Source organism: Pseudophryne corroboree, chromosome 4 (assembly GCF_028390025.1).
Source record: "Pseudophryne corroboree isolate aPseCor3 chromosome 4, aPseCor3.hap2, whole genome shotgun sequence".
NCBI lineage: Eukaryota > Metazoa > Chordata > Amphibia > Anura > Myobatrachidae > Pseudophryne > Pseudophryne corroboree.
Window position 1 is genome coordinate 317336361 of NC_086447.1, and position 25902 is coordinate 317362262.

The following is a 25902-nucleotide window of genomic DNA, read 5'->3' on the forward strand; positions in this document are numbered from 1 at the left end:
GGTTACCTCAGAGAGAGGACCTGCTGTCTCAAGGTCTGTTTCTACATCCGGACCTGAACAGGCTGTGTTTAACGGCATGGCTATTGAGACCAGGATCTTAAGGAACAGAGGGATACCTAGAACCGCTATTCCTACGATGATTGCAGCTCGAAAACCGGTCACGGCCGGGCATTACTACAGAATTTGGAAAAAGTACATAGACTGGTGTAAGGAACGTGGATGGAATTCGACGACCTTCCACTTATCCAGACTTTTACTTTTCCTTCAGGCCGGACTAGACTTAGGTCTGCGCCTGGGATCTCTGAAGGTTCAAGTGTCGGCTCTTTCCATCCTTTTTCAACAGCGGTTGGCAGCCTTACCAGAGATTCAGACCTTTTTACAGGGTGTTCTGGGAATACAACCCCCGTTTCGTCCTCCCACTGCACCGTGGGATCTCAGATTGGTATTAGATTTTTTGAAATCACCACTCTTTGGACCGTTACCGAGAACAGACCTGAAACATCTCTCTTGGAAGGTAACGTTGTTGCTAGCCTTGGCTTCGGCTAGGCGGGTTTCTGGGTTAGGAGCCTTATCGTGTTAGTCCTTTTTTTATTTTTCATGAGGACCGGGCGGAACTCCGTACAAAAGCGGATTTCCTACCGAAAGTTGTTTCGGGGTTTCATGTAAACCAGCTGATTGTGGTTCCATCTTTCCAGTGTCTGGCAGATGGGGATGTATCCTTGGATGTTGTCCGAGCGTTGCGGGTGTACGTACACATTACGTCGTCCTTTAGAAAGTCCGACCATTTATTTGTTCTGTATGATGGGCCAAAGAGGGGTTGGCCGGCTTCTAAGCAATCTCTGTCCAGATGGATTATGTTAAGCTTATGTTTCCTGTGGTAAACAGGTTCCTGTACAGACGGGTGCTCATACTACCCTGTCGGTGGGTGCCTCCTGGGCGGCTGCTAGAGGTGCTGCCACGACTCAACTTTGCAGAGCGGCGACGTGGTCCTCAGCCCACACGTTCGCTAAATTTTACAAGTTTGATACCTTTGCGTCCGAGGATTCTAAGTTCGGACGTTTTGTTTTACAGGCGACAGACAGCACTCCCTCCCTAGGGGATAACTTTGGGACGTCCCCTAATGTCTAAAGGAACTCCAGTGTCCCCTAGTGGATGAAAGAGAAAAGAGGATTTTGGTACTTGCCGATAAATCCATTTCTCTGAATCCTCTAGGGGACACTGGATGCCCGCCTCGGTGCTGTCAGCCTGCTATGTTTGGGTTATTGTTTAAACAGTTCGTACAAACGGTGTTAGTTCGGTTAAAGAAGTGCTTGGTTGCTGTTTATGTTGTACGGTTCGGTTCCTCGCCAGGTGCGGTAGTCTCATGTCCTATTCTCTGTCACATTTTCAAAACTGAGGGAGGAGGGATGTGAAGGGGGAGGAACCGGCTGTGTAGACAATACTGATTTACATTGTGCCACACCTCCGGTTTGCAAGCTTCACACCCCTAATGTCTAAAGGAACTCCAGTGTCCCCTAGAGGATTCAGAGAAATGGATTTATCGGTAAGTACCAAAGTCCTCTTTTTTGGAGGTTTAGCCATTAAAAAATGAACAAAATATGCAATTTTACTGCCGCTGGGGTCTTTTCGTTTGCCTGTAACTTGAGTTCTAATTAAGACAGAGTGTCATTTTGAAGCTTATGACTAGATATTTTCACTTCAATTTTAATTTAGTAAGGTAGTACTAAAAAAAAGTTTCATCGCCTTTGACCTCAATTTTTTTTTTAAAAAGGGATTTTTTATTTTTTTATTTTTTTTGAGTTCTCCCATATTTCATTTAAACATGTACCAAATTTCACTTTGGGACTCCCATGGGATAATGCCATAACAATAATTTACTGACAAGCAGGCAGCTAAATGATACAAAATTCTCACTTGCAGACAGTGTATTATAAAGTTTTGAAAAACCGCAATATAATCTTAATATATATTACAGACCAGGTTTTGTTCATGCTTTCCATGAGTTTAGTTTTGAAGTTGCAGACAGAGTTTCTCTTTCTGTATTGGTGTACACACGTCCTGTTGTAGTTATTGGGTCTACTACTGTTAGTATATCCCAACAATGAACTAGAAGAATGTCTGGTTTCCCTGGGTATTTGTATGATGGGGATGGTCCTTGTGGGTGGACAAAGCTGACCTTTACTAACTTGTACTTTTCATCTACGTCAAGAACACATGCTACCCACCACTCTGCATCATACACACAAGTGACAAATCCTTTAATGTCTTTAAATTCTACTTCGTCCTCCACTAAACAAACTCATTCCACTTTCGAAGATGTAGAGTAGGAATAAACTTTAGTTGACAGAGTAGTTGTTAAGGGAATAAAGGAATGTAGTTTCTGGGTTCCAACGATTGTTTGGTATTGCTCAAATCGAGCTTCCAGGAACTTCTCTTCTGCCTCGTGGTCAGCTGAACTGGCGTACTTGAAAGAGACAGCTGGAACATTCTCAACGGCCCAATCAAACAATTGTTGGTGTCATTATTTGTTGATCGTACGGCCTTTGTGCAGCTAATCTTTTCACAGTGCCACCAACTAAATCCCATGCCCCTTTTCCATGGGAAGTGGCTGAAAAGTGCCACTCTGCTGTAATTTCAAAGTCTTGCTCGTGACAGCAAAGATTAATGATATTCTTTTGATTTTTATACTGAAGCAGCTCCATCTGAGAAATAAATGATCTTTGTAACGATAGGATACTTTTCCTTAAGAAAATTTGAGTAACCCCTGGAATAAATGAACTGCAACGGTATCATGGTGAAGGCAGTCTGATATAATAACAAAGCTGACATGCTTTAGACTCCCTGCCTCATCTATGAAGTATGCTACACAAGGATGAAGAGTTGCTTGTGCGTTATTCCAGTGGACACCTTGCACTTCGTCTTGCAGTACAAACGAATAGTTCTCTGCAAAGTCCCAGATTACCAAAAAACTCCCCTAGTTGCAAACTTAATTTAAGGTCTGCTTGGAAAGACGACTGTTGTCTGGCAATGAAGGAATGGCGCAGCAGTATTTGTAACTTGTCACAAAAAGCTTCCAGAAAGTCATCAGATGAATGCATAACTGTCTCGATTAGAACGGTCAACAGAGACCCATTGTTTGTAAGAAATATTATCTATCATGCTGCCATCCATTAACTGCCTCAACTGTTCCTTAAAATGTTTGAGGCGGTTGGCATCTTAACATTCATTACACTCATTAAGGTAGTATGCTGGCTGAGGAGGATTGCATATTATCATCGCCAAACAATCCTTATACGATTTCAATGGGATCTCTTCCTTTGATGTCAAATCAGAAATCTTTGCACCTAATATCATGAGTTTGACATTCTGGTGGATGGTGCAGACGCACACTGAATGTGTACCACTTCCTCCAGCTAAGGTGCAGTGTTTGGGCCGAAGTTCTGGAAACTTTGAAAACCCTTGACGTTGCAGCGGAAACTTTTCTTTAAACAAGGTATACGCCTCTTTTAAATTGCTTAAAACCAACCATTTCTGAGCATGTATTTTTTTTTTTTCCATCTGGCATTTTTACCGAAACACAGTATATTATATTGTATGCATAACTGCATTACCATTTATTAAAATTAACCTACTGGCATTTAATAACCATTTTAAATTACTGCTGGTAAACAAAAACAAATTAGATCAACATCCTATAGTAGTCCCAAAAAGAAATTTGGTACACATTTAGAAGAGATATAAGGGCATTTTTTAAAAGATAAATTTAAAGAAAAAAAATATCCCTTTTTGAAAAAATTGAGGTTATTAAACTTTTTTTTTTTTTTAGTACTACCTTACTAAATTAAAATTGTAGTGAAAAGATCTAGTCATAGGATTCAAAATGACACTAATTTTTTATCTCTGCCTTAATTAAAACTCAAGTTACAGGCAAACGAAAAGACCCCCGAAGTAGTAACATTGCATATTTTGATGTTGAAATTTGGTGTTGATTAGTCTGTCGTCGTCCAAACCTCCCCCCCGCCTCCCTCCCATCCTACTGGTACCACCAAATTTCATAAAAATCGGAGAGGGTCAGTAAAATTATGTTTTTTGGTTGTTTTTCAGTTGACTTGATATGGAATGACCCCCGTGTAGTACTGGCACAAAAGGCTTGACTTTAAGCCAACTAGGAGACTTTGCCAGTATTATAGATATAGAGAGATATAGATACAGAGAGAGAGAGAGAGATACAGAGAGAGAGAGAGAGAGAGAGATACAGAGAGAGAGAGAGATACAGAGAGAGAGAGAGATACAGAGAGAGAGAGAGAGATACAGAGAGAGAGAGAGAGATACAGAGAGAGAGAGAGATACAGAGAGAGAGATACAGAGAGAGAGAGAGATACAGAGATATATATATATATATATATATATACACAGAGATATATAGATACAGAGATATATATATATATATATATATATATAGATATATATAGATACAGAGAGAGATATATAAATATATATATATATATATATATATATATATACACACAGATATATATATATATATATATATATATATATATACACAGAGATATATAGATACAGAGATATATATATATATATATATATAGATACAGAGAGAGATATATAAATATATATATATATATACACACAGATATATATATATATATATATATATATATACATACACACAGAGATATAGATATATATATATAGATATATATAGATATATATAGATATATCTATCTGTTAGTGATCGCGCGGAGTAGAAAAAAATTGTGGGTCCCAGGGACCCCTAACTTTAACAATTTGGGGTCCTACTCCACTGTTTCTGGGTTCCCATCACATATTATGGGGGATAGCTTAGGCAGTGCTGGTTGCAGGTAGCAGTTGGGGTAAAGGGAGGTAAGGACAAGCAGCAATTGCGTAAAGCTGGGGGTGGAAGCAGGGAGAAGTTGGGGTAGAGGTTGGTAAGGGCAGGCAGTGCTGGGGGAAGGGAGGGAGGGCAGGAGTGTGAACAGCAGTTGGGACAGTGCTGGGCGACAAAGTTATATAGCAGCTGGGGCAGTACTGGAGTGCAATGATGGGTTTAGGGGCAGGCAGTACCAGGAGAATTGAAGGGGTAAGGATAGATAGCAGCTGAGGGAGCCCTGGGGGGCAAGGAGGGGGTTAAGGGAAGGCCATACTGGGGGGTTAGGGAGGGTCAGGGGGCAAGGATAGATAGCTGGGGTAAGGAGGGGATTAGGGGCAGACGTGAGTAGGGAGGGGGTAAGGGTAAATAGCAGCTGGGGCAGTACTGGATGTAAGCAGGGGGTTAGGGGCAGGCCGTGCTGAGGTTAGGGTTGAAAGTAGCTGGGGCAGTACTGGTGAGGGCAAGGAGGGGGTTAGGGCCAGTCAGTGATGGGAAGGGAGGGGGTAGGGGTAGCTAGCACCGGGGGCTGTACTGGGGGTAGGGTAAATAGTGTGTGTGTGTGTGTGTGTGTTATATATTTCTCTATCGTCCTAGTGGATGCTGGGGTTCCTGAAAGGACCATGGGGAATAGCGGCTCCGCAGGAGACAGGGCACAAAAAGTAAAGCTTTTCCAGATCAGGTGGTGTGCACTGGCTCCTCCCCCTATGACCCTCCTCCAGACTCCAGTTAGATTTTTGTGCCCGGCCGAGAAGGGTGCAATCTAGGTGGCTCTCCTAAAGAGCTGCTTAGAAAAAGTTTAGCTTAGGTTTTTTATTTTACAGTGAGTCCTGCTGGCAACAGGATCACTGCAACGAGGGACTGAGGGGAGAAGAAGTGAACTCACCTGCGTGCAGGATGGATTGGCTTCTTGGCTACTGGACATCAGCTCCAGAGGGACGATCACAGGTACAGCCTGGATGGTCACCGGAGCCGCGCCGCCGGCCCCCTTGCAGATGCTGAAGTCAGAAGAGGTCCAGAATCGGCGGCTGAAGACTCCTGCAGTCTTCTAAAGGTAGCGCACAGCACTGCAGCTGTGCGCCATTTTCCTCTCAGCACACTTCACACGCAGTCACTGAGGGTGCAGGGCGCTGGGGGGGGGGCGCCCTGGGAGGCAAATGTAACCTATATAAAGGCTAAAAATACCTCACATATAGCCCCCAGAGGCTATATGGAGATATTTAACCCCTGCCTGGATTCACTAAATAGCGGGAGACGAGCCCGCCGGAAAAGGGGCGGGGCCTATCTCCTCAGCACACGGCGCCATTTCCTCTCACAGCTCCGCTGGTCAGGACGGCTCCCAGGTCTCTCCCCTGCACTGCACTACAGAAACAGGGTAAAACAGAGAGGGGGGGCAAATTTATGGCGATATATTTTGATATATATAAAGCAGCTATAAGGGAGCACTTATTATAAGGCTATCCCTGTTATATATAGCGCTTTTGGTGTGTGCTGGCAAACTCTCCCTCTGTCTCCCCAAAGGGCTAGTGGGTCCTGTCTTCGTTAGGAGCATTCCCTGTGTGTCTGCTGTGTGTCGGTACGTGTGTGTCGACATGTATGAGGACGATATTGGTGTGGAGGCGGAGCAATTGCCAAATATGAGGATGTCACCCCCTAGGGAGTCGACACCAGAATGGATGCCTTTATTTATGGAACTACGGGATAGTGTCAACACGCTAAAGCAGTCGTTTGACGACATGAGACGGCCGGACAATCAATTAGTGCCTGTCCAGGCGACTCAAACACCGTCAGGGGCTGTGAAACGCCCTTTGCCTCAGTCGGTCGACACAGACCCAGACGCAGGCACTGACTCCAGTGGTGACGGTGACGAATCAACCGTATTTTCCAGTAGGGCCACACGTTATATGATTTTGGCAATGAAGGAGGCGTTACATTTAGCTGATACTACAGGTACCACTAAACAGGGTATTATGTGGGGTGTGAAAAAACTACCTATAGTTTTTCCTGAATCAGAAGAATTAAATGACGTGTGTAATGAAGCGTGGGTTGCCCCTGATAAAAAGCTGATAATTTCAAAGAAATTATTGGCATTATACCCTTTCCCGCCAGAGGTTAGGGAGCGCTGGGAAACACCTCCTAGGGTGGACAAGGCGCTAACACGCTTATCTAAACAAGTGGCGTTACCCTCTCCTGAGACGGCCGCACTTAAAGATCCATCAGATAGGAGGATGGAAAATATCCAAAAAAGTATATACACACATGCAGGTGTTATACTACGACCAGCTATAGCGACTGCCTGGATGTGCAGTGCTGGGGTAGTTTGGTCAGAGTCCCTGATTGAAAATATTGATACCCTGGACAGGGACAATATTTTACTGTCGTTAGAACAAATAAAGGATGCATTTCTTTATATGCGTGATGCACAGAGGGATATCTGCACACTGGCATCACGGGTAAGTGCTATGTCCATTTCGGCCAGAAGAGCTTTATGGACGCGACAGTGGACAGGCGATGCGGCTCAAAACGACATATGGAAGTTTTGCCGTATAAAGGGGAGGAGTTATTTGGAGTCGGTCTATCAGATTTGGTGGCCACGGCTACAGCCGGGAAATCCACCTTTCTACCTCAAGTCACTCCCCAACAGAAAAAGGCACCGACTTTTCAACCGCAGCCCTTTCGTTCCTTTAAAAATAAGAGAGCAAAGGGCTATTCATATCTGCCACGAGGCAGAGGTCGAGGGAAGAGACAGCAACAGGCAGCTCCTTCCCAGGAACAGAAGCCTTCCCCGGCTTCTACAAAAGCCTCAGCATGACGCTGGGGCTTCTCAAGCGGACTCGGGGACGGTGGGTGGTCGTCTCAAAAATTACAGCGCGCAGTGGGCTCACTCGCAGGTAGATCCCTGGATCCTGCAGATAATATCTCAGGGGTACAGGTTGGAATTAGAGACAGATCCACCTCGCCGTTTCCTGAAGTCTGCTTTACCAACGTCCCCCTCCGAAAGGGAGACGGTTTTGGAAGCCATTCACAAGCTGTACTCTCAGCAGGTGATAGTCAAGGTACCTCTTCTACAACAAGGGAAGGGGTATTATTCCACTCTTTTTGTGGTACCGAAGCCGGATGGCTCGGTAAGGCCTATTCTAAATCTGAAGTCCTTGAACCTGTACATAAAGAAGTTCAAGTTCAAGATGGAGTCACTCAGAGCAGTGATAGCGAACCTGGAAGAGGGGGACTTTATGGTATCCTTGGACATCAAGGATGCGTATCTCCACGTTCCAATTTACCCCTCACACCGGGGGTACCTCAGGTTCGTTGTACAAAACTGTCACTATCAGTTTCAGACGCTGCCGTTCGGATTGTCCACGGCACCTCGGGTCTTTACAAAGGTAATGGCCGAGATGATGATTCTTCTTCGAAGAAAAGGCATATTAATTATCCCATACTTGGACGATCTCCTAATAAGGGCAAGGTCCAGAGAACAGCTAGAGATGGGATTAGCACTGTCCCAAGAAGTGCTAAAACAGCACGGGTGGATTCTGAATATTCCAAAATCCCAGTTAATGCCGACAACTCGTCTGCTGTTCCTAGGGATGACTCTGGACACGGTTCAGAAAAAGGTTTTTCTCCCGGAGGAAAAAGCCAAGGAGTTATCCGAGTTTGTCAGGAACCTCCTAAAACCAGGAAAGGTGTCTGTACATCAATGCACAAGAGTCCTGGGAAAAATGGTGGCTTCTTACGAAGCAATTCCATTCGGCAGATTCCACGCAAGAATTTTCCAAAGGGATCTGTTGGACAAATGGTCAGGGTCGCATCTTCAGATGCACCTGCGGATAACCCTGTCTCCAAGGACAAGGGTGTCTCTTCTGTGGTGGTTGCAGAGTGCTCATCTATTGGAGGGCCGCAGATTCGGCATACAGGATTGGATCCTGGTGACCACGGACGCCAGCCTGAGAGGCTGGGGAGCAGTCACACAAGGAAGAAACTTCCAGGGAGTATGGACGAGCCTGGAAACGTCTCTTCACATAAACATTCTGGAACTAAGAGCAATATACAATGCTCTAAGCCAGGCAGAACCTCTGCTTCAGGGAAAACCGGTGTTGATCCAGTCGGACAACATCACGGCAGTCGCCCATGTGAACAGACAGGGCGGCACAAGAAGCAGGAGTGCAATGGCAGAAGCTGCAAGGATTCTTCGCTGGGCAGAGAATCATCTGATAGCACTGTCAGCAGTGTTCATCCCGGGAGTGGACAACTGGGAAGCAGACTTCCTCAGCAGACACGATCTTCACCCGGGAGAGTGGGGACTTCATCCAGAAGTCTTCCACTTGCTGGTAACCCGTTGGGAAAGACCAATGGTGGACATGATGGCGTCTCGCCTCAACAAAAAACTGGACAGGTATTGCGCCAGGTCAAGAGATCCGCAGGCAATAGCTGTGGACGCGCTGGTAACGCCTTGGGTGTACCAGTCGGTGTATGTGTTTCCTCCTCTGCCTCTCATACCAAAAGTATTGAGAATTATACGGCAAAGAGGCGTAAGGACGATACTAGTGGTTCCGGATTGGCCAAGAAGGACTTGGTACCCGGAACTTCAAGAGATGATCACGGAAGATCCGTGGCCTCTACCTCTAAGGAGGGACTTGCTTCAGCAGGGTCCCTGTCTGTTTCAAGACTTACCGCGGCTGCGTTTGACGGCATGGCGGTTGAACGCCGGATCCTAAAGGAAAAAGGCATGCCGGAAGAAGTCATTCCTACTTTGATTAAAGCAAGGAAGGAAGTAACCGTGCAACATTATCACCGAATTTGGCGAAAATATGTTGCGTGGTGCGAAGATCGGAGTGCTCCGACGGAGGAATTTCAACTGGGTCGATTCCTACATTTCCTGCAATCAGGATTGTCTATGGGTCTCAAATTGGGATCTATTAAGGTTCAAATTTCGGCCCTGTCGATTTTCTTTCAAAAAGAATTGGCTTCAGTCCCTGAAGTCCAGACCTTTGTTAAGGGAGTGCTACATATACAGCCTCCTGTGGTGCCTCCAGTGGCACCGTGGGATCTCAATGTGGTTTTGGATTTTCTAAAATCTCATTGGTTTGAACCACTAAAGAAGGTGGATTTGAAATATCTCACATGGAAAGTGACCATGCTTCTAGCCCTGGCTTCGGCCAGGAGAGTGTCAGAACTGGCAGCTTTATCTTACAAAAGCCCATATCTGATTTTCCATTCGGACAGGGCAGAACTGCGGACTCGTCCGCATTTTCTCCCTAAGGTGGTGTCAGCATTTCATCTGAACCAGCCTATTGTAGTGCCTGCGGCTACAAGTGACTTGGAGGACTCCAAGTTACTGGACGTTGTCAGAGCATTAAAAATATATATTGCAAGGACAGCTGGAGTCAGAAAATCTGACTCGTTGTTTATATTGTATGCACCCAACAAGATGGGTGCTCCTGCGTCTAAGCAGACGATTGCTCGTTGGATCTGTAGCACAATCCAACTTGCACATTCTGTGGCAGGCCTGCCACAGCCTAAATCTGTAAAGGCCCACTCCACAAGGAAGGTGGGTTCATCTTGGGCGGCTGCCCGAGGGGTCTCGGCATTACAACTTTGCCGAGCAGCTACGTGGTCAGGGGAGAACACGTTTGTAAAATTTTACAAATTTGATACTCTGGCTAAGGAGGACCTGGAGTTCTCTCATTCGGTGCTGCAGAGTCATCCGCACTCTCCCGCCCGTTTGGGAGCTTTGGTATAATCCCCATGGTCCTTTCAGGAACCCCAGCATCCACTAGGACGATAGAGAAAATAAGATTTTACTTACCGATAAATCTATTTCTCGGAGTCCGTAGTGGATGCTGGGCGCCCATCCCAAGTGCGGATTATCTGCAATAATTGTACATAGTTATTGTTAACTAATTCGGGTTATTGTTGAAGGAAGCCATCTTTCAGAGGCTCCGCTGTTATCATACTGTTAACTGGGTTTAGATCACAGGTTGTACGGTGTGATTGGTGTGGCTGGTATGAGTCTTACCCGGGATTCAAAATCCTCCCTTATTGTGTACGCTCGTCCGGGCACAGTTCCTAACTGGAGTCTGGAGGAGGGTCATAGGGGGAGGAGCCAGTGCACACCACCTGATCTGGAAAAGCTTTACTTTTTGTGCCCTGTCTCCTGCGGAGCCGCTATTCCCCATGGTCCTTTCAGGAACCCCAGCATCCACTACGGACTCCGAGAAATAGATTTATCGGTAAGTAAAATCTTATTTTATCATGTTTCCTGTACGAGTGTGAATGCTGCCGCCATATATATATATATATATATATAATATACACACACATTGTATAAACATGCACATATTCATATGTAACACACACACACCATTATGCCAAAAGCATTTGGTTTATATTTAACTTTTCTGCTTTTTTAGTTTACAACTACAATCTAACTTGAACATTTAGGCAACGACTAAAAGTGCATAACACAACTACTGCACTGTGGGACTAATTCAGGCCTGATCACTCCTCTACGATTTTGTAGAGGGCTGCGTTCAGATAGCCGCTACCCAAACAGGGTGAACACCCGCCCAATGCAAATGTGTGCGAATGCATGCGTATTGTATGCCGTGCAAAAAATTTCTCCAGTCAGCGGACAACTGCAAATCCATTCGTATCACACTCGCCATCGAATGTTTTTTTTCCAGTCTGTGCAGACTGTGTGCAACCCATGACCTACTCCTACCGTGCGATAGAAGCAGGCTGATCGGGGCCGAAGCTGACGTCACACACCCTCAGATGGGATGATACAATGAACCCATGCTACTAAATGTAACATGGAATGGTACATTGCCCGTCATCTACTGTATCATGCAGTAGTATTAAACCTAGGAGTGGGGCAGGACAGGGTGCATAGGTGCCGGGCGTGAACCGTGCCTCGAAAAGGGGATGTGGCCAACCAGGGAGGAGGTGTAGCCCTGCCGGCGTAATTAATGGGGGCGTGCCCCAGCTTCCCCCAAGTACTCCCTTTAATGTGAACAGGGCATATAATTTATTCACGTGGCAGGATGTTTTAGCGGTTTAACCCTCACATTTGCTTTATCAACTATATCATTACTCAGTTCCTGAGGGTGAAACAACACACATTGCCCAACAGAAAGGAATCCGACACATTAATTGTATCTTACTGTTTGGGACATTTTCCTATTTGTATTGATAAGTTTTATTCAGAAGTGAAGTTAGAAGAATATTAGATGAGGAAAAAATGTAACTAACATCTACCTGGCTCTATAACCTAACATGGGCATTTTACTGGGAAGAAAAGCAAGCGTAATGTCATGGCACAGGATTGTACACTACAAGTCATAGTCATTTGCTAATGTGTGCTGGGTGTGGTTGTAGCCTAGAACTACTGTCATCTGTACCCATACCAAAGATGATCCTTCAAGACAAGGGTCTCCGTTATCCCAGGCAATGAACACATCATCACTGTAAAGAGACTCACAGAACTTTTACACATATGTAATGCAAGAACACTCATTACGGAGATGCACCCTGCAGTCCCCAGGCGGGTCAGTACACGGGTCTCTGTGCTTTTACTACACTAATACAACAAATTTACGGCCAGTTATCTCCAGCAGCATCCAGTGCAAAAAGTCATGTGAGCAGCACTGTAGTCGGGGACATATAACTATAATGTTCACTCTAGGAATATTTTAGGGCGGTGTGCTAGACACCAAGGAGGGCACAGCTGTGCGCGCATGCCCACAAAGGGGGTGTAGCCTCTCACTAAGGGTGTGTGGCCTCACAACATGCCCCCTTTTAATCACTCTGGAGGGCAGCAAGCAGCAGCGGGCACATAAAGGTAATGCGGCACAAGGGATATTATAATAAAATGCGCCTTGTTTCATCATTACTTTTTAATCTGGCAACACTATGATGTACTATTTAAAATGTATTGCAGTTCCTTAATCTGGCAGCACTATGATGTACTGTACTACATAAAATGCTAAAGAGGCACAAGGCATTTTATGTAACAGATCAAAGTGGTGCCAGATTAAAGTAAAAGGGGGCATCCACTGCACTAGTAGCCAAAAGTTACAAACCAAGCCAGTTTGAAGTGTATGTCACAGCAGCTGCCGGGAAGGAGCTCATGCCGCTGCGGGACTGCTCTTTTTCACACGGCCAGCAAAAGGGTGAGACTCCTCACTGGCCCTTCTTTAAACTTCAGACAGACAGGAGGGCTCAGTTTGCCTCGGCGGGAGAGGCAAACCCAGCCGTCCTGGCTCACCAGATCTAGCCAGCGTCCTACAGCCTACAATCGGAGAAGGTGTAAAACAGCAACCTGGAAGAGCTGTGTGAGCCGCTATGCGCTGACAAAGCTGCGCGGGGAGGCTGAGACCGCTAAGCTGGTTGCATTGGCGCTGACGGTACAGTGTGCACGCCGGGGAGCGGGCACTTTGATAACAGCGTGGCGGGGTGCAGCGGTCCTCAAGGCAGTCCCCGTGAGTACTGCAGGGCGGATGGGCACACAAAAAAGGTGCAGGGCATGGCCCCCTGTGAAATCAGGTTAGCGGGAACACTAACTAGGATGGGAGCACGGGAACCCCGAGCCCCCTGCACTGCTGACAGAGCCCTGATCCGCACCTTCAAGGTGGGGGAGTGAGCATTCCTGGGACTGGGGCCAGTGACGCACATGACTCGTGATGCCCGTACTCCCACACACCGCCTTCTGCGGCCCGGGCACCCATGCCGCCTGGCGGACAACAGGCTGGGACCACAGGGCAGATGCCGATCGGGACAGTGCAGGGGCACGGGGTATCAAGCTGTCTCTGCCTGGACACAGAGTACAGCATGGAAGTAGTGACAGGATCGAGCAGTCTCACCGTTGCGGATGAGGGTGCTGGTGTTGCTGGCTGGGTGAGCGGGGCCAGTCTCTGCCAGTGCTGCAGCACAGATTCATGGTGCTGGCGGTGGAGCCCAGGGTCAGCAGCGGGCAGGAGCCGGAGGATTCAAAACGTGCCGGACTCGCGGGCAATGAGAGGGAGACACTGCAGGCAATGATTGGCTAGAGACTACAGGAGATGATTGGCTGGGGAAACAGCCAGTCACCTCCTGTGTGCCGCTGACTGGCTAGGGCGAGAACATACAGATCAAGATGAGCACGTCCTGTGTGACCCGCTCATCTTCTAAACGTGGGTCCCAGCCGGCTGTTTCAGGGTAAAATACGCGCCATAGCGTGTTTTGCGATCAGTGTATGTATGTATGTATGTGTGTGTATATATATATATATATATATATATATATATATATATATATATATGTGTGTGTGTGTATATATATATATATATATATATATATATATATATATATATATATATATATATATATATATATATACACACATTTTTTTTTGGAGGGGGCGGAGTTACCTCAGAGCGGGACCTGATGCGTTTTGGCGCCTTCCTCTGCTTACTGCAGCCATATACAGCACACACAGTGCTTCCTGACTTCTCAGCCATGCTGGATATTTGGTACAGGGTGTAGCAGAGGGGATAGAGCCGCTTGTGTACACTATGCTGATCCTATTTAGGACTGAAATTGTTAGTGTTTACTGTATTTTAGGGAGCTGACAGCCTCACTAGGGCAGTGCAGCTCAGGGTGTGCTGGTGTCCTTCACTCTGTGTCTCCTCTCACATACAGTAGGGCAGGCTTGCATTATAACTGTGTGTATGTGTCTGTTATTGTGCTTACTGGGAAACATGGGTAAACACAAGCTGTGCATTGTATGTTACACTAGATTCTCTCCATTAGTTCTCTGGTCTGGTAGAGATACCTTTGAAAAAGTCATGTGATTCGTGACTAAACGCGTTAGGACTCCTCCTCTGTTTAGCACCGGGTTCACTGCTTGGTCTCCGTACGGCTAATAGTAGCACTTACTGGCTCTCCTCCCAGCACTGAAGCAGTTATTTCTACCAGACCAGAGAATGTCACCCGTTGCAATCTGTGTCTCATTCCAGCGCATCCGTTGCATGCTCCTCTCCCCCGCCAGCACAGGAGTGGGCACTACAGTGGACTTCACCTGAGGACGCTCGGTGTCGCCAGCCCACGGGAGAGGTATACTCACATTGCACCTGCCACCTATTCCAACAGGTGATTGCCGGGATAATACCACCAATCAGTGGAATATCACTGCTGCCGCTTCATATAATATAGGGAGCTGAGCTTCCTCATTATGGTCAGCTACTCATTGCACACAAAGTATCTGTTTGGGACACACTGTAACCATGTTTAGCTACAACGGCAACAAGTGATACAGTTGCTATATTAGCATTTCCATCTGCTACAGCACTGAGCCGAACTTTACTAGTGCTCATATACAGATCATATTCCTTGGGTACTTACACTGTCTGCGGACATTATTGAGATATATCTGTTTGCAGTGACCCAGTGAATTAATATCTATCCAATATTTTGTATATATTATAGATATCTAAATGTTAGATTGTAATATATATTTTAGAGATAAACATATGTCAGCTCTCCTTTCATTGTCTGTTCTCACTCCCATGAGCGCAGCTGTTTCTCTTTTCCTTTGTCTGTAGTCTTAAAGGTATACACACTGCCTTTACAGCAGCGCATGGGGGAATTGGTGAACTTGTTCTGTTTGTGTACACTAAAGTCTATATACACAGCAGGCGGTATATCACAAAGACCGGTCATTGCGGGTTGCTGGATGACCCATGCCATTCATTCCTGGTCCACTCAAATTCAGTGAGGCCTCTCGGGAGATATGCCCTTGGTTACTATGGTAACCCTCCTGAAGCACATTCGGGACACTACCCATGTCCTCTGTGATTCCCTCAAAGAGATGGGGAACATTAATTGCTCGGATTTCTGCCATGGCAGTGTTGGCGAGCAGAGCCTTGTGGTTGCGTCCGTGGATTGCAGACGTAGAATCCAAACGTAGTGTGCAATCTGTCCCCTTTTCTGGGGAATGGCTTTTTGGGGTTGAATTGGATACCTGGATTTCCAAAGTTACGGCTGGAAAATCCATATTTCTCCCCTCTGGGGCCCCGCCGGCGAGACGCGCCTATCTGGGGCCGTCTGTCTAGTCCTTTTGGTCTCACAGATTTCAATTGCAGACCTGGAAGAACAGGAATTTATGGTCTCCTTGGATATCAAGGACACCTATCTCCATATTCCGATTTGGCTGCCTCATCAGGCGTACCTGCAGTTTACCCTGCTGGGCGAATTTCTTCTAATTCCAGGCACTGCCCTTCCTGTCTACAGCCCCAAGGGTATTCACGAAGGTGATGGCGGAGATTATGCTTCAACTCCTGGTCCAGGGGGTCAATGTGGTCCCTTATCTGGACGATCTTCTGGTAAAGGCAAGATCCAGGGAGCTTTTGTTGCTCCATATCGACTGCACCATCCATCTTCTGTCAGACCAATGGGTGGATCCTCAACTTACAGAAGTCCCACCTGGAGCCAACTCAAAGGCTCCTGTTCCTGGGGATGTTGCTGGATACTGGGCCCAGAAGGTGTTTCTACCAGAGGACACTTCAGGAGATGCTCCGCATGGTGCTTCGACCTACTCGAGTGTCCGTACATCTTTGCATAAGAGTGTTAGGAAAGATGGTTGCCTCATAAGAGGCGATCCAGTATGGGAGATTCCATGCCAGAACGATTCAGTTGGATATCCTGAGCAAGTGGTCCGGCTCACATCTACAGATGCACCGGATGATTCAGCGGTCACCTAAGGCCAGGATTTCCCTCCTGTGGTGGCTACAGTCCTCCAATCTCCTGGAGGGCCTGAGTTTCGGGATCCAGGATTGGACTCTCCTCACGACGGATGCGAGTCTGAGAGGATGGGGAGCTGTCACCCAAGGGGCGCAGTTCCAGAGCAGGTGGCCAGCCCATGAAAGCCTCCTTCCAATCAACATTCTGGAACTTCGGGCGTAATACAGTGCTCTGCTTCAAGCCTCTCCTCTGCTCAAGGATCACACAATCCAGGTACAGTCGTATATCAATCGACAAGGAGGGACAAAAAGCAGAGCCTGCATGCGAGAGGTATCAGATACTCCTCTGGACAGAAAGAAATGCAAGAGCCATGTCAGCAATCTTCATTCCGGGTGTGGACAACTGGGAGACAGACTTCCTGAGTCATCACGATCTCCACCTGGGGGAGTGGGGGCTCCACCATCTGGTGTTCCAGGAGATCATCGACCGGTGGGGTTGCCCACAAATAGACATGGCTTCTCGTCTCAACAAGAAACTACCCTGGTATTGCTCACGAACTAGAGACCATCAGGCGTGGGCAGTGGACGCACTGGCGTCGCCTTGGCCGTACCGGCTAGTCGACCTGTTTCCTCCAATCCCGTTGCTCCCAAGGGCGCTAAAGCGAATTGGGAATCAAGGTGTCCAGGCAATTCTGAATGACCTGGATTGGCCTCGGATGGCGTGGTATGCGTATCTTTTGGATATGTCCGTCGAAGACCCTTGGCCTCTACCACTCAGAAGAGATCTTCAACAAGGACCATTCGTCTACCCGGACTTACTGCAACTTCATTTCGACGGCATGGAGGTTGAGCAGAACATCCAAGCTCACAATGGCCTTTCCAAGAATGTTATTGCTCCTATGGTTCAGTCTACGAAAACTGTGACGTCAAAACAATATCCTAATATCTGGAGGAGATATGTCTCTTGGTGCGATGAACGCACGTATCCGCCTGCAGAGTTTCACTTGGGACGTCTCTTACGTTTCCTGTAGGCTGGTGTGGATAAGGGCTTACGTCTGGGTTCCATTGAGGTCCAGATTTCAGCACTCTCAATTATCTTTCAGAAGAAATTGGCAGTGTTGCCAGAAGTTCAGACCTTCTTGCAAGGGGTACTTCACATACAACCTCCTTTTATGCCGCCTACGGCACCCTTGGATTTGGATGTAGTGTTGTAATTTCTACAGTCCTCCTGGTTTGAACCTCTGATGATGGTAGAAGACAAGTAGCGCACGTGGAAGACAGTGATGTTACTGGCCCTGGCTTCTGCTCGTTGTGTCTTGGAATTGGGGGCCTTATCGTGTAAAAGTCCGTACTTGGTCTATTACGAGGACAGAGCGGAGCTCCGGACTAAGCAGTTCCTGCCGAAGGTTGTCTCCGCCTTTCACCTGAATCAACCTATTGTATTTCCATCCAGTTCTGACTCTTCTGCTCCTCTGGAGGCATTGGATTCTGTGCGTGCCTTGAGTATCTATGTCAAGCGCACGGCTCGGGTCAAAAAAACGGATTCCTTGTTCGTGCTCTATGATGCGCAGGAAAAGGGTTGCCTTGCTTCAAAGCAGTCTATTGCTCATTGGATCAGGCTTACTATCTAACAGGCCTATGTGTCGGCAGCCTTACCTGTCCCTAAGTCTCTGAAGGCCCACTCTATAAGATCAGTGTGCTCTTCCTGGGCGTCTGCCAGTGGAGTCTTGTCCTTGCAACTATGCCGAGCTGCTACCTGGTTGGGGAAGAGCACCTTTGTGAAGTTCTACAAGTTTGATACCCTGACCAAAGAGGATACCCAGTTTGGGCATGCAATGCTGCAGCAGTCTACGCATGTTCCCGCCCGTCCTGGAAGCTTTGCGACGTCCCCATCGTACTAGTTTCCCCCAAAACCCCTTATGGATGCTAGAGAAAATATGATTTAAATTCCTACCTGTAAATCCTTTCCTCGTAGTCCATAAGTGATATTGGGCGCCCGCCTCAGTGCGTTGACTTTTCTGCAGGTTCTTGTTCTATAGTTACCTGTTCAGCTGTTGTTGTTACCAGCCGTTGCTGGTTGTTCTGTTAGTGGTTTGCTGGTATATAAATCTCACCACCTTTTTTTATGTTCCTTCCCTATATATGTCCTTTCTCCTTCAGGCACATTTTTACCTATAACTGCCTGTGGGATGGGGCATAGAGAGGAAGAGCCAGCATACCCAGTTGAAGACATTTAAAGTGCACTGGCTCCTTTGGACCCCGTTATACCCCATCGAACTAGTTTCCCCCAATATCCCTTATGGACTACGAAAAAAGGATTTACTGGTAGGTATTAAAAATCCTATTAACCCCCAGAACGAGAGGGGTGATTCCACACAAGACAACAGAATAACTGAAGTGTGGATGTTGCCGTAAGGACTGAGGAAAACATATATTTTTTTTTTGGTGTTGAATTCCAGTGTACTCCGAAAAGGGGAGGGGGGGGGGGGGCACTGCGTGGAGGGGTTGGACAGATTATTAATCAGAGGTAGAGTCCATTGTGGTGCACTCTTTCTAAATAATTTAAAACCTACCCTTTTTAATTATTGTTTACAGAAAACACTCCAACAAAACATATTGGACAAACATACAATTATTTGTTAATTCCAAGCTTATAGCTTTTTCAGGGCAAAATAATACAGTAAGATCATTAAGAGTTGCTTAACGTAGAAAGAGTACTATGTCTGGTAAGTAACAAATGTTTGTAATCTACGTCAAAAGTTGATCTTTAAGGGGTATGTCTTCAGTAAATGTAAGGAAAGAGTTTTCAGTAGATAATTGATACCTATTGCTATAATTAGTCCCATCAAATGCAGATAACCATTGCTATCATAGAGATTATTGAAAATAATATCCCATAGGTTGATTCAAATACAGAAATTAGTTATTAACCAATTGTATAACACAGAAGGTGACCAGACCTGTATATGTGGTCACAGGGCTGGTTGTCAGTGGCGCAGTGGTGAGCAAAAAAATAGTTTCATACACTGTACACTATATTGGTGTACAACTTCTGCTGTCAGCCTAAACAGTGAATAGACGATGAGGACAATGAGCTTAGTGCTGGAGGAAGAAAAAAGCTTTGCTTCTGCTGTTGGAGATGTCTTAAATATCTCTGATAAGGTGACAGGAGTGTGAGGAATCTTACTTTAATATAAAGAAAAAATCCTCAGCCACTTTTCCTGTATCAAAGGAACTAAATACTCTGTTTGAAGAACCGTGGGTTAATCCAGATAAGAAATTTAATATTCCTAGGCAGTTATCATCTTTTCCTTTTCCTCCTGAGGATAGGAAAAAAATTGGAAAATCCACCGTTAGTGGATACATCAGGCTCTCACGTAAAATAGTACTACCTGTTCCTGGTGCAGCCTCCCTAAAGGATACAGCTGATCGTAAGATTGAGACTACACTCAAATCTTTGTATACAGCTGCAGGGGTGGCCCTGAGACCCAGTATAGCATGTGGGCGGATTACTTGAGCAATTGCTAAATGGTCTGGTAATTTAATTGAGAGGTTAGATACCTTACCTCAAAAGATATTTGTTTTACTCCTGCAACACAAACAAGGCTGCAAACGTTATGGTGGAAGCCACTAAAGAGAGAGGTTTGCTTAATGAACGCACTACAGCTATGACCGTATCGGCACGCAGGGGATTATGGCTATGTTGGACTGCTGACGTGGACTCCAAAAAAATTTTTTAATCTGTTTTCATTCAATCCATCTCATTTTTTAATTTTTAGTATTAATTGAATTCAGCGCTGCTATTATTGGTTTTCTTTTTGTGTATGCTTAGGTATCAGGATTGACTAATCCTGTTATATAGCAGCAGCATTAGAACAACAGCCCATATTGCGCCCGAGCACCGTTATTGGTATTTTCCATCTCTTTCACAGGTGAGGCCTTATTTGGCGACAAACTTGACAAAGAGGATCTCGTGAGCTACTGCGGGTATGTCCACTTATCTACCTTCTGCAGCTCCGCCAGCTAGGAAGGTCTACTCATGACTCAATTTACAGTCCTTTCGGACTGCTAAGTTTTGGGGCAAGGCCAGAGGATCTTCCACCGCCGCCAGAGGTGCTAGAGGTAAACCGCGCAAACCAGCGACTGCTGGTTCGCAGGAACAGAGCTCAGGCTCTTCCTTCTCAAAACTTTCCGCATGACGGTGGACCATGATGCCGGCGAGACAGGCAGGTGGGGTGCCAGCTACAATTCTTCAGTCACACCTGGACAAGATCTTGCCAGGATCCCTGGGTCATAGACTTTATATCCCAGGGCTACAGGCTGGAATTCCAGGATCTCCCACCTCACAGATTCTTCAAATCAGGCTTGCCAGTTTCACAAGAAGCAAGAGTAACCTTACAAGCAGCTATTCAAAAACTGTCACAGACCCATGGCATTGTTCCAGTTCCACCTCATCTACAAAACAAGGGATACTATTCCAGCTTGTTTGTAGTTCTGAAACCGGGCGGTACGGTAAGACCGATTCTAAATCTCAAGTCATTGAACCCATGCTTACGAGTGTTCAAGATGGAGTCTCTGAGAGCGGTGATATCAGGTCTGGAAGAGGGGAAATTCCTAGCGTCTCTGGATGTCAAGGATGTGTACCTTCACATTCCGATCTGGCCGCCTCAGGCTTCTCTACGGTTTGCACTGCAGGACTGTCACTACCAGTTTCAGGCCCTGCCATTTGGTCTCTCCATGGTCCCGAGGGTGTTCACCAAGGTGATAACAGAGATGATGATGATGTTACTCCGCAGACAGGGAGTAAACTTAATTCCTTACCTGGACGACCTTCTGATAAAGGCTGCTTCCAGGCAGCAGTTGTTGGAGAACATTGCTCTCCCGACTAGATTACTCCTGGATCATGGGTTGATTCTGAACCTACCAAAATCTCACCTAGAACAAACGCAGAAGCTTCATTTCCTGGGAATGATACTGAACACAGAGGCTCAGAGAGTGTTCCTTCCCTTGGAAAAGGCAATGGTGATCCAGTCTATGGTTCTAGCTGTCTTGAAGCCGACCCAAATCTCAGTTCATCTGTGCATCCGCCTTCTATGGAAAATGGGGGCTTCTTACGATGCAATACAGTACGGAAGGTGTCATGCGAGGGCCTTCCAGCTGGATCTGTAGGACAAATGGTCCGGATCGCATCTTCACATGCATCAGAGGATTCGTCTGTCGCCAAAAGCCAGGATCTCACTACTGTGGTGGCTAGAAACTACTCACCTAGTGGATGGTCGAAGGTTTAGGATCAGAATTGGATTCTGCTAACCACAGATGCAAGCCTCAGAGGTTGGGATGCAGTCACCTAGGGGGTGCAGTTTCAAGGAAGATGGTCAAATCAGGAAATCCTTCTTCCAGTAAACATCCTGGAACTCAGGGCTATCTACAACGCCCTTCTGCAGGCCTCATCTCTTCAGAATCAGGTCATTCAAGTTCAGTCAGACAATGACTTACATCAACAGACAGGGCGAAACGAAAAGCAGGGCCGCAATGTCAGGAGTCAAGAATTCTCCTCTGGGCGGAAAAAACGCTGTGGCATTGTCGGCGATCTTCATTCCGGGAGTAAACTACTGGGAAGCAGACTTCCTCAGCAGACACGACCTGCACCCGGGGAAATGGGGCCTTCACCCCGGAGGTGTTCCAGTGGCTGACACATTGGTGGGGGTATCCACAAATCGACATGATGGCCTCTCGACTCAACAAGAAGCTCAAGCGGCATTGTTCCAGGTCAAGGGACCCACAAGCTGCAGCGGTCGACGCCCTGACAACTCCGTGGGTCTACCAGCTGGTGTACGTGTTTCTTCCCATTACTCTGATCCCAAGAATTCTAAGAAGACTAAAAAGGGAAAAGGTTTAAGCAATTCTCATTGCTCCGGACTGGCCACGAGGGGCCTGGTATGCGAATCTTCTCAAGATGCTAATCGAAGATCCGTGGCCTCTGCCTCTTCGAGAGGATTTTCTGCAACAGGGCCCATTCGTCTATCAAGACTTACCATGGCTACGTTTGGTGTCATGGAAGTTGAACGGCTGATTATAGCCAGGAAAGGGATTCCTGACAAGGTTATCCCGACTATGATCCAAGCCAGGAAGGGGGTAATGTCAAAGCATTACTATCGTATCTGGAAGAAATATGTCTCTTGGTGAGAGCAGTCATTATTCCACTGTGTAATTTCATCTGGGACGTTTTTCTGCAGTCTGTAGTGGACGCGGGCCTACGCCTAGGCTCCATAAAAGTTCAGGTTTCGGCCTTGTCTGTTTTCTTTCAGAAACGATTGGCCTCTCTCCCTGAGGTCCAGACGTTTTTGAAAGGTGTTCTTTACATCCAACCACCCTTTGTGCCTCCCACAGCACCTTGGGATCTCAATTTGGTTTTGACATTCCTCCAATCGGATTGGTTTGAACCATTACAGGAGGTAGACGTAAAGTATCTTACGTGGAAGACCGTCACACTGTTGGCCATTGCTTCTGCAAGGCGCATGTTGGAACTGGGGGCATTGTCTCATAAGAGCCCCTACTTAATTTTCCATGAGGACAGAGCTGAACTCAGGACTCCTTCCTAAGGTGGAGTCGGCATTTCACATCAACCAGCCAATTGTGGTCCCGGTTGTTACGGACACATTTTGCTATTTCTAAGTCCTTGGACGTTGTAAGGGCTTTGAAGGTATATGTAAAGCGAACTGCTCGTCACAGGAAATCTGACTCGCTGTTCGTTCTATATGATGCCCGCAAGATTGGGTGTCCTGCTTCCAAGCAGTGAATTGCTCGCTGGATGAAGCTCCCTATCCCACATGCTTATTCCACGGCAGGCTTGCCGATTCCAAAGTCTGTACAGGCCCACTCTACTAGGTCGGTGGGTTCCTCTTTGGCGGCTGCCCAGGGTGTCTCGACATTACAGCTCTGCCAAGCACTACTTAGGTTCAAACACGTTTGCCAAGTTTTACAAGTTTGATACCTTGGCCTGTGAGGACCTTCAGTTTGGTCAGTCAGTTCTGCACGAACCTCAGCACTCTCCCACCTGGTTTGGGAGCTTTGGTACTTCCCCATGGTACTAAATGGATTCCCATTATCCCCTAGGACGTAAGAGAAAATAGGATTTTAATTACCTACCAGTAAATCCTTTACTCGTAGTCCATAGTGGATACTGTGCGCCCGCCCGGTGCTTCGTTCTTCCTGCACGGTTACTTGTTTACTGTTGTGTTCAGCTGCTGCTGTTCTGGTTTTCAAGTTTGGTTAGCATGTCTTTCCTCTTGTTCTATTTGTGCAGTTTCATAATTTCACCACTTTCCTTATCTATATCCTTCTCTCAAAGTATGTCCATCTCCTCGGGCACAGTTTCCTAGACTGAGTTTGGTAGGAGGGGCATAAAGGGAGGAGCCAGCACATGTTATCAAACTTCTTGAGTGCCCATGGCTCCAAGTGAACCAGTCTATACCCCCATGGTACTAAATGGATTCCCAGTATCCCCTACGGACTATGAGAAAAGGATTTACCGGTAGGTAATTAAAATCCTATTTTAGCCTTCAAGCTTTACAGTTGATGGTATGCGTTTGAAAAGAAAGTGTTCTGGTAAACCCAGATATGTCTGGATGGTAAAGCAGAATTTCACTTTCCATGGAACACATGGGTAATTGTTTGTCTTTGAAGCTTCATTACTTAGGTTTTCAAACATTTCTTGTGCTAAATTTTGCCACCAAACTTTTTGTCCTTAGTTGCATCATTCACTAGCAAGTTGTCTATTTTTACAGACTACGTATTTTAGTACCTGTTGGCTCATTCTGTAAACTTGTGTAGCCCACTACTTCGCTACTGAGCTGTTTTTAGGTGCTTACACTACTCTACCCAGGTAGAAGTTTGATGAATCACAGCTCTTATGTATGTTCAGTTCTACTACTTACTGTATGTATTACTAAGGAGATTGCATAGCCCTGTGCTGGATTTTTTGCACCTGTTGGCAGTGTGTGTGGCCGAAATGGCTGACACCCTAATTAAAAGGGGTGTCCACATACATTGTCACGTAGTGTATTTGCACTGCAAACTAATTCTAGGTATTACTAATAAAAGTATAATCCGCTCCCCACAACTTTGAATGTTTACCACGAACATTTGGTAATTCATGGACTCTTCTGTGGTTTTGTTTTGTTTTTTTCTTTTCTTTTCTTATAGAAGGGAAAACTAAATATGATATAAAATTATGAAACTGTAGTTGAATTGTGTTTGCATTCAGTTTAAGGTACTTTCCTTTAAAAAAAAAAAAAAAAAAAAAAAGTAAAGTATTTGATGCACTTTACTATTGCAGATGATAGTGAACAAAAACCCCAGCGACGCAATCGTAGCCGCAGGCGTCGCTTCAGGGGTCAGGCAGAAGATAGACAGCCAGGTAACTGAAGTGGGAGGGGTTATTGGAGACTAATTTGCATGGAAATGCACTGCTTTTTATTTCAAGGTATTGCAGTGAAGTGCAGTGGAAAAGTTTTAATGTAATGGAATTAATCATCAATACTAATAGTAATATGTTAATTGTGAACAAAATTAAATGAAGCAAAAAACTATATTAACGAGCATTTTTGTGTGTATTGAGTATAACACTGCTTTACACACAGTTTACATTGCTAACGCTCTGAGTTGTTTTTGTCTGTTCTGTTAAGTGTTGAGTTTGGCTTAGTAGTGGTTGTTATGAATGGTGGAGACTACATTTAGCCTACCTGTTGAATAGTCCTGTCTTGTTTTCCTTTTGCAGTTACAGTGGCAGACTATATCTCTAGAGCAGAGTCTCAAAGTCGACAGCGAAACCTCCCTAAAGAAACACTTTCTAAAGGCAAAAAAGAAAAAGTAAGTTGAAGGGATCATCGTGAAGATCTATCAGGAAGTGTATTATTTACTAGAACTTAAAGTATACTTTAGAGTTGAGCTTTTATTCATTTCTTTATTACTTTTTGCCTGAAAAACGAACAAAATATTCACAAGTAGGTAATTAGGCACTTAGGTTTTACATACCACACTACTGCTTAACGACTAGATGGAAATTTCCATAGAGTGTAGGACTCTGTAAAATGCCTCGTTCACCATGAACGACATCTTAAGAGGTTTACTACTGATTTGCTGTATAACTCGCTGACATTACTGGGCTTTTATTTATACATGAAATAGTTTGCTGCCTTAATTTGACAGCACGTCGGTGATGGCAATCTGCCCTAGTTTACTCTCTTTGCTTTATGTTGGTTTTTTTTTAATAGC

The 25902-nt window shown here is 45.8% G+C and overlaps 1 protein-coding gene across 2 annotated transcripts in view; it reads left to right on the top strand.

Moving 5' to 3' along the window:
* The window catches only part of FXR1 (FMR1 autosomal homolog 1), a 244414-nt gene that overhangs the window by 216770 nt on the left and 1742 nt on the right, over positions 1-25902 (top strand). The window contains exons 15-16 of one of the 2 annotated variants that reach the window (XM_063916327.1): positions 24965-25045; positions 25406-25497. In XM_063916327.1, the coding sequence (XP_063772397.1) occupies positions 24965-25045; positions 25406-25497 (173 nt within the window). The remainder of the gene's footprint in view (positions 1-24964; positions 25046-25405; positions 25498-25902) is intronic. The other variant, XM_063916328.1, reaches the window with a different exon arrangement.